The 9,900-nt window shown below is 40.3% G+C and overlaps 2 protein-coding genes across 2 annotated transcripts in view; both read left to right on the forward strand.

Moving 5' to 3' along the window:
- The window catches only part of HELRODRAFT_183834 (hypothetical protein), a gene marked incomplete at both ends in the record, with an annotated part of 2,270 nt that extends 311 nt beyond the window's left edge, over positions 1 to 1,959 (forward strand). Inside the window, 3 exons of the mRNA XM_009013851.1 lie at positions 482 to 780; positions 1,440 to 1,657; positions 1,906 to 1,959. Coding sequence (XP_009012099.1) covers positions 482 to 780; positions 1,440 to 1,657; positions 1,906 to 1,959 — 571 coding nt within the window. The remainder of the gene's footprint in view (positions 1 to 481; positions 781 to 1,439; positions 1,658 to 1,905) is intronic.
- Positions 1,960 to 7,198: 5,239 nt separating this feature from the next.
- Positions 7,199 to 8,353, forward strand: HELRODRAFT_142725 (hypothetical protein; the record flags this gene model as incomplete). The annotated part of the gene is made up of 4 exons (XM_009013852.1): positions 7,199 to 7,464; positions 7,618 to 7,727; positions 7,952 to 8,159; positions 8,275 to 8,353. Coding segments are annotated over 4 exons (663 nt in total), but the record flags the coding sequence as incomplete, so codon positions are not given.
- Positions 8,354 to 9,900: the final 1,547 nt, after the last annotated feature.

Below are 9,900 nucleotides of genomic sequence, written 5' to 3' on the forward strand. Positions count from 1 at the left end.
TATTGCTTTTGTTTTTATTTAGACAATCTGTTATGAAAATTTATCTTTCTATCTCTCACTCACTCTCTCCCTCCCTTACTCACTCTCTCTTTCTCTCTCTCTCTCTCTTTCTCTCTCTCTCTCTCTTTCTCTCTCTCTCTCTCTCTCTCTCTCTCTCTCATAGTTAGCTACACAATAAACAACAGTTTTTTCTATATACCTAATAGGAACCGTCTCAAACAAACAATCGTATGTATGTACCAACCTCTTTGTATACATACCGACACAAGCGGATGTACACGCGTGTGTCGTACATGCAAATACCCATACTTACTTGTGTGTACATACACGCAGAAATAATACTCACAAATACAAGCAGCACACATACATTTATTGACGCACGCACACACTCACACGCACACACACACACAATCACACACACTCACACGTACACACACAATCACACACACACACATCGAGACACACGCACGCACATTTCCAGGTATTCTCTCTATATTCCGAACTGGCTAATTCTGCCGAACTACGATAATTCGTTCACGTTCACCTGGTCTAGTTACAATTGTTTAGACTTCCTCAAGAACAAAGAACTTACAGCCCACTTGAATACTACGAGTTACTACAAAGAGTTAATAACTATGGTAGACCGATATAAGTTGCCGATGTTTGGGTGCGAAAAACAAAGAAACAATTACGACGGGGTTTGTGTGGGTGGGGTTTATTATAGCAGAAACTGTTACTCAAATCCGTATTCATGCACTGTGGTTTTGTCGTCATATTACGGTTGGTTTGGCTTGGTTTGGTGTTTGGTGTTTTTTTTTAATTTTATTTCTTTGTTTTATTGTATGGTCTTTATTTTCTGTCTGTTCGTTTGTTTGTCTATTTTACGTCTGCAACGACGTCACTTACAATAAAAACATTGGTAATAATAATAACCACAACAATAATAACAATGACAAGAATGATAATAATAACAACAATAATAATAATGTTGAACGACCTTCCAATATATCGAAGGGGAACATGTATGTCTGGTTAAAAAAAAGAAAAATATGAATAAATATATATATATATATATATATATATATATATACTAAAAAAAACAAAAATTATAAATAAAGATATATGGGTGCATTGATGAAAAAAATGTATGTGCGCTACATAAATAAGGAACACCAAATGAAATATTGATTTGTTTATGATGATGATGGTGGTGAGAGGATGAAGAAGATGGCGTTGGTTATGATGATGACGACGACGATGATGATGATATGGATGATTGTGGTGATTGTTTTATATGTAATTTTTGTTATCCTTACAATTGTTTTCTCTCTCTCTCTTTCTCCTTTCTCTCTCTCTCTCTCTCTCTCTCCCTTTTTCTCTTTCTCTCATGAATATATGTACAACACGCGCACGCACACACACACACGTACACACAACAGATGTAAATGGAAAATGCCTGTTGAAGCAGATGAATCAACTGCAACTTGACGTCATAATTTTCTGGCTAGGGAGCAAATTAGAACCCTTTGTCTTGGAAAAGTACGACGAACGCCAGACAGTTATCTATCATGGATGGAACCTGGATTACTTATCCTCTACCAGGAAGTTTTATCCCATTTCCGTTAATCCGGATAATTGTCCGTTGGCCACTGCTAATGTTAGTTCTACTGATGATAACTCCGACTGTCGGCTTGAGCCCTATGATATTCGCAAGACCGTTATGAAGAATTTGATGTTAGTTGATTGGCTGGTTAATTATCGGTTGGTCGGTCGGTCGGTCGGTTGTTTGGTTGGTTGGTTAGTCAGATGGTTAATCGGTCGGTTGGCTGACTGATAAGTTTAAATTCCAGTTATGATAAACAACCACAACAATTACAATAATAATAATAATAACAATAATGGCAGACAATATTCCCCGGATATTTATTATTTCCTGTCGGCCATGACTTTCACGAATGATGACCTGAGAAGGGCACTGACCTTGATGAATGATAACAGGACAGCCGAACTGGCCGCTTGCTTGTTAGTTCGTTGATTGACTGATTGGATTGATTGATTGATTGATTGATTGATTGATTGATTGATTGATTGATTGATTGATTGATTGATTGATTGATTGATTGATTGATTGATTGATTGATTGATTGATTGATTGATTGATTGATTGATTGATTGATTGTTTGATTGGTCAGGTGGTTGCGAAATAATAGAAATATTTGGTCGACTTGGATGCCCCCTCAATTCAAGAAGGTCCCAATTTTTGTTGGAATCATCATAATGAAAGACAGCATGGCTGAATTATCCGGTTGCCAATTGTTTTCTACCGTGTTACATTCCGTTGTTTGTTTTTTATTGTATCCTTTTGTATTTGTATTGTTTTGTGTTGTTTTGTGTTGTACATTTTGTTCCGCATTGCATTGTATAATGACGTTTGTAATGACGTAACCATCATTCACCGACTGACCAGCTATAAAAATGGCCATCCACGAGATAAACATGAATGACTCGCTGCTGCCGAACCACGAGCTGCAGATCAATTCTTTCTTTGCCAGCGGCGATAAGGAAAGTATTTTGGCCCATAGGTGCATCCAGGGTCTCAACTACTTTTTAACCAACAAAACGCACGTTGTCTATGGTCTAATAGGTTGGTCGGTTGGCTGGTTGATTGGTTGGTTGGTTGGTTGGCTGGCTGGTTGGTCGGTTGGCTGGTTGGTTGTTGGTTGGTTGGTTGGTTGGTCGGTTGGCTGGTTGGTTGGTTGTTGTTCATAGACATACACGCATATACACATACATTACCGCATACAGACGCACACACAGAAACACAGACACACGTACGTATTTACACGAAAGTTTTATGATTTCTGCTTTCTTTCAAAACCAGCGGTCTCCTCCATTGAGTCGACCATCTTGCTGACGAGGTACATGGAATCAGTGCAGCTGCCCTTAATCACGTACAGTCGAACGCCCTTGACCTCGGAAGAGGAGAACCCAGATAATAGCACCAGGCACATTATTAGGACCCATCCATCGCTGAAAGAGAAAGCGTTAGTTGTTGCTTGCTGTTGCAGAGGCTGTTGTTTCGCGTTCGTACGTTCGCGTGTTTGTCATTCATCTCAGTGCATCTCCCTCTTCACGTCATCATGACCTTCACCTTGACCACCACCACCACTACCAGGCAAATCCTAAAGTACCTCTTGAAAGATCACATGGACTATCAGAGGATCGGGATGTTCATGTTCTCGAGGCCGGCCTACAGAGGTTACGGCGAGCACTTCATTAAGGTCCTCACCCAGTATGGCATCGAGGTGGCCCACTCCGCTAAGCTCACCTCACCGAATAACGAAACAGAGTTTAGTCAGGTTGGTCTATGGCACATCTTATTTTTTAAATAAGTAACTTAAAATGATGATGACTATGATGTCCGTAATGATGATGATGACGATGACGTCCGTAATGATGATGATGACGATGATGTCCGTAATGATGATGATGACGATGATGTCCGTAATGATGATGATGACGACGATGATGATTTCACGAACTCGTTGTACAATTTTCAGTGTCTGAAGGGCCTGAAAGAGCACAAGCTTCTTGTCAACATCGCTTTCGTACCGCAGGATTTTGCTCGGGACTTCGCGTGCAAAATATATCGCGAAGTAACTTGGCTTTTATTCATTCATTCACTCGGTCATTCATTCTCTCACTCATTTACTTTATCATTTACTCAGTCACTCATTTATTCAGTCACTCATTTACTCATTAAACTAATTAACTGACCGACGTTTGCAGGAAATGACCATCAAGCAGGGATACCTGTGGATCTTCGTGGACACTCTTCTGGAGCGCTGGTGGGTCGACCCCAAATCCATCGTGCCCGCAGAGCCCTCCAACGCTACAGCCACCAGCAGCCACACCGCGACCACCAACAACAGCAGCAACCACGGCTACAACATCGCCGACCACAACAACAACTACATCAACAATCGTCACGACAACGACGACACCGCAACCAGCACCGGCTCCAACAACAACCACAGCAGCAGAAGAAGAAAAAAATCAATAAACAACAACAACAACAACCACAATCGCTGGAGAAGGAAAAAAAAGAGATCAGTAACAAGCAGCAGCAACAACAACATCAACATTGAAAGTTTTTTCAAATCGTCCAAATTCAACAGACATACCAACGCAACTCCAAGCCCATTTGCTGTTGCCAGACCGAGTGGTCGCATGAAGTGCACTGCCGCAAGCATCAGTGAGGCCGCCCAGAGCACTATCATGATACAACATAGTTTCACTATCCTTCAAGATAATTTGACCGCTTCAAAGATTTTGAACTTTACTTCTAATTCTCGATCTGGGGTTGGTGGCGATTTTGCTGACGGTTGTTTTTACCCTCGGTGGTGGTGTGATTGATTGCATTGTACACACACACACACACACACACACACACACACACACACAAACACACGTACACACACACACGAATGTACACATGTAAATATCTGCAGAGTTTTAAGGGAGCTGAAACTTTCGCCTACGATGCTGTTGTCTTGTTCGCACACACCTTCCACAAGCTACTCATTAAGAACCCCACCTATTTGGAAAATCCTTTCAATCAGGAAAAGTTGAGGTGGTTATTATTATTATTATTGTTGTTGTTGTTGTTGTTGTTGTTGTTGTTGTTGCTGCTGTTGCTGCTGCTGCTGTTGTTGTTGTTGCTGCTTCTGCTGTTGTTGTTGTTGTGGTTGTTGTTGTTGATGTTGTTGTTGTGGTTTTGATGACGTCGTCTTTGTTGATGCTTTCTCATTGTTTTAGTTTTTATTTATACTATCTGGATTGATCAAACCCCAACGCTAAAATCAGGGAGTTTTTGGAGACGGTAAATGAAGTTAGCTTCATGGGACTGTCTGGCAGTGTAAGCTTCAATAACCTCGATAGAGTGCCCAACATCGACGTCCGGCAAATTCAAGGTTACTGGGTTCGAGTGCTAGCTGAAGAAAAGTTGTTTTTTTCTTTTCAAATCACGAAATTATCGTGTTGTATTTGTATCAGATTTTACGGTTTTGTTGAATGGTTGTGGCATTCGTTTGATCAGTTAATGAAGGATCAATACACAATCAATCAACCAATCAGTCAATTAATCAATCAATCTATCTATCATTAAATAAATCGACCAACCAATTAACCAATGCACATTCAATCAACCAATCATTAAATAAATCGAAATCAATTAACCAATACACAATCAATTAAACAATCAACCAATCGACCAACTAATCAATCAATCATCCAACTATTCAATCAATCATCCAACTAATCAATCAATCATCCAACTAATCAATCAATCGACCAACTAATCAATCAATCGAACAACTATTCAATCAATCATCCAACTAATCAATCAACCAACCAACCAATCAGCAAGCCAGTCAACACAGATAGCAACGTACAAACCTGAAGATAATTCCAGCGTAGCTACTCTGAGTGCACTCAGAAATCTAAAATGGTTTACACTGGATAGGAAGCCCCCTGTCGACATCATAGGTTAAGAAGTATTATGATATAATTAAGATTGTTTGTAATAATTATGATTAAATAATTATGAATAATTATGGATAAATAATTATAATTATGAATAAATAATTATAATTACAGAGAAAGAGGAGCCCTACTGCAACTTGGAATGGATCAAGAGGACGTTCAGCGTTAGCTGCGACACTGCTCTTATCATCCTCAACGTCTTCATCATCTCCATCATCGTCATCATCATGGTTGTCGTGGTTGTTCTCATTAAGAGAAGGTTGTGGGGTTGGTTGGTTGGCTGGTTGGTTGGCTGGTTGGTTGGCTGGTTGGTTGGCTGGTTGATTGATTGGTTGGCTGGTTAATTGGTTGGTTAGTTGATTGGTTGGCTGGTTGATTGATTGGTTGGCTATTTGATTGATTGGTTGGTTGATTGACGGTCTGGCTGGTTGGCTGGCTGATAATTTGATGATGATATGAATAATTATGATGTTACTGATGATGATGATGAGGATGATGATGATGATGATGATGATGACAGGTATGACAAGATTATCGGTGACCTGGTTATCATTGGCGGTTTTCATATGGAGAAGTGGGAGCTGGATAGGACCAACATTGTACTTAACAGAAAGATTGGTCAGTCATTCGTTCATCGCTCATTCATTTATTCATTCATTCATTCATTCATTCATTCATTCATTCATTCATTCATTCATTTATTCATTCATTTATTCATTTATTCATTTATTCATTTATTCATTTATTCATTTATTTATTCTTTGTTCATCCATTCATTTATTCATTCATTCATTCATTTATTTAAATCATTCGCTCATTATTTTATTCAAATGTACTATGAAATGAAATGAAGTCTACTATAAAATCAAACCATGAACGATTACTGAATCATTCAACCCGTCTGTACAAATCAACCAATCATTATAATCATTAAACCAACCAATCAATCAATCATTCAACCAACCAATCAATCAATCATTCAACCAACCAATCAATCAATCAATCATTCAACCAACCAATCAATCAATCATTCAACCAACCAATCAATCAATCATTCAACCAACCAATCAATCAATCATTCAACCAACCAATCAATCAATCGACCGACCAACCAACCAATTAATCAATCAACCAACCGACCAACCAATCAAAGGTCAAGGAGAGTTCGGCACAGTTCTCGGGGGTGAGGTCAAGGTGAATGATTCCTGGCTGGCTGTTGCTGTCAAGACCTTGACACACTCTCCTACGACGGAGAATCTTGTTAGAATTTATTTTTCATTATTCTAATTTATTATTGTTATTGTTGTGGTTTTTTTTTATGTTGTTGTTGCTAGTAAAAGCAGTATATTGATGTTGTTTTTATTAATTGTAACAATATCATACAGCGAAGCTATTGATAAAATTCTTCCTTAATAATTAAATTAACAATGATTAAATTAACTTTCTGCACACTTACAATCTATTTCCAAACCTATTTGACAATCCATTTCTCAATCCACAATCCATTCCACAATCCACTCCACAATCCATTCCGCAATCCACTCCACAATCCACTTTGCAACTCACTCCGCAATCCACTCCACAATCCACTCCACAACCTACCTATCAAAAAATTTTCTTACTAACGTTCAACTATAATATCTACTAGGCTGCCTTCTTCATGGAGGCCCAGCTAATGAAAGACTTCGACCACGAGAACATAGTCAAACTGCTCGGCGTCTGCTCTAAAGACGAGCCATACTTCGTCGTAATGGAGTACATGCTACACGGTGATTTGAGGTCCTACCTGCTATCCAGGAGACATCTTGTCAGTGAGAGTAGCGACGAATCTCTCGATGTTAGCCCCCAGGCTATCACCAAGATGGCCATGGATGTGGCGCAGGGATTGAACTATCTCATGAGCATACCCTGCGTTCACAGGTTGGTGTTTGTTTGTGTGTGTGTGTGTGTGTTGGCTGCGTTTTTGTGCGGCGTGTCTATTTGTGTGTGTGTGTGAGAGAGAGAGAGGAGAGAGAGAGAGAAAAGAATAAAAGAGTGATTTGGTTGATGATTTTTATGATTTAACATCAACAGAGATCTGGCCTGTAGAAACTGCTTGGTTCACGAATCTGGCCTCGTTAAGATCGGCGACTTTGGTCTGACTGAGAAAATGTTCAGTAGTTATTACGTGAGATGCATCAGCAGTGGTCAGTAGGATGCATCAATTGACCGATGGATCGATGGATGGATGTTGAATGGATGGGTGAAAGAGTTATTTTATTTGCTGATCTTACTCGTGAATTGTAATGAAGTGTGAATGTTAGATTGGTTATGCCCTGGCTGTTTCATGGGATGCTAGGAATTATTTATTTAAAAATTCCACCCTGCTTTTTGAACATTTAATGAACTATCTGAAACCATCAACCAGGAAAGTTTCCAATAAGGTGGATGGCGCCAGAGAGTCTGAAGGATGGCGTCTTCTCGTCGGCGTCTGACATCTGGAGTTACGGCATTCTTGTCTATGAGATCTTCACGTTCGGATCGATCCCGTACCAGGACAAGACGAATGAGGAGGTGGTCAGACATGTGAAGGATGGACACACCATGCAACTGCCCGATGCGTGCCCTCAAGATTTGTATGCCCATCGTGTCTTACTTTCGTCTTTTTTTTCGTCAAGTTTTGAAAACATTTTTTAAAATTCTAGTTATGATTGCGAGTTGAGGGAGCTTAAAAATTTTTACGTCCGGCAGGAAAGACTTCTGCAAAAGTTGTTGGGAGTACGATCCAGGGGACCGCCAATCCATCCAAATAATCATCGACAGTCTGGAGCACAACCCTCTTCTCCTCGTTCCCTGTCTCGACGCCCCCAGACCCATGGTCAAGATGGACACTGGCTTCGTCGTGGGCTTCGATGATCAGACTCAAGCTTTCTCCAGCAAGAAATCTTCGAACGTCACGCTCGGCTCGAAGCTCTACAGAGACTCCATCCCGTCGTCCGCATCCACCAAGACCGACAACTACAGAAGTGGCGCCGAAATGCTTCGTCGCTACCGACCCGTGGAGAACGCCAAGATGTTCGCCTCTGGACCTCAAAAATCTCCCGACGTCTGCCCGCTGACCAGTGGCAGCCGACACTTCGACTTTTCACCTGTGGCGTCTCCCGACAAGAGCGATGTGGTCGACTGTCCTTTGGGGCTGGATGAATCGCTGCAGCAGCTGGAACAGCCACTCATCTCTAAACAGCTTTCCAAATGCTGCCCCACCAAGATAAACATGGGTGACGTCACAAACTCCAGGTACGATTCCATCAATGAGAAAAACGCGCTGCTGTGTAACGGTTGTGATCGGTCGTCGTCGGCGGTCCCTCCCTTGCACAGATCTATCTCTAACGACCAGACCACCACAGCCTGCAAGAAGTTCAACAAGAAACATTCGTACGGCGGTGGTGGCGGCGGCGAATGCGACTGCGCCACTGCTGACGTCATCGATTCTCCAGATGCTGTTTTCTTGTCTGCAACGAAACCCGTCACCATCCACCACAACAACATCAGCAGCAACAACAAGAACAACAACATCTGCATGGCAAACAACAGCATGTACAGCAACAACATCAAAACCTTCAAAGATTACGTCTCTTCCAACTTGACGACGAACAAACAGACCGACAAACGTCAGCATCATCCTACCGGAAATAGCTCGATAGTGACGTAGATGAAGATGTTGGTGACGGTGATGTATATTTTGACAATTCTGACAGTTACTAAGAAATATTCTTTCATCGTCAAATCTTCTTTCTTCTGTATAAATATTTCTTTCTCTATGCGTACGCGCGTCTGTCGTTTGTACATTCAACCTGTATACTGTTGTACACTCAAAACTGTACATACATACAATGTGTACATATGCATGTGTACATACATACATACATACAACCAGGTATCATTCATCATCGTACCGGTTTTAATTCTTTTCCCTGTGCAAATAATATGATGTCGTATTTTGTATGTATATGTATATGTGTTTGTATTTATGTATATGTGTATGTATGTATGTTTAAGCGCGTACTGTAGACATATTTAGGTATATCGTTGTATGTATTTTGTACAAGCATCACGTGCATAATTCTAAATTGTATGTACGAAAATGTACACTAAAGTATGTATGTATGGGTATTATATATACATATATATATATATATAGACATAAATATATATATATATATATATATATATTACTGCATGTACTTTATTGTGGTTTTAACTGTTAGTATTGAAATACTTATTTTTACGCAGACGTGCGTATGTAAGTATATTCATATGTATGTATGTATGTGTGTGTGTGTGTGTGTGTGTGTGTGTGTGTGTGTGTGTGTGTGG

This window comes from Helobdella robusta, assembly GCF_000326865.2.
Source record: "Helobdella robusta unplaced genomic scaffold HELROscaffold_121, whole genome shotgun sequence".
Taxonomy (NCBI): domain Eukaryota; kingdom Metazoa; phylum Annelida; class Clitellata; order Rhynchobdellida; family Glossiphoniidae; genus Helobdella; species Helobdella robusta.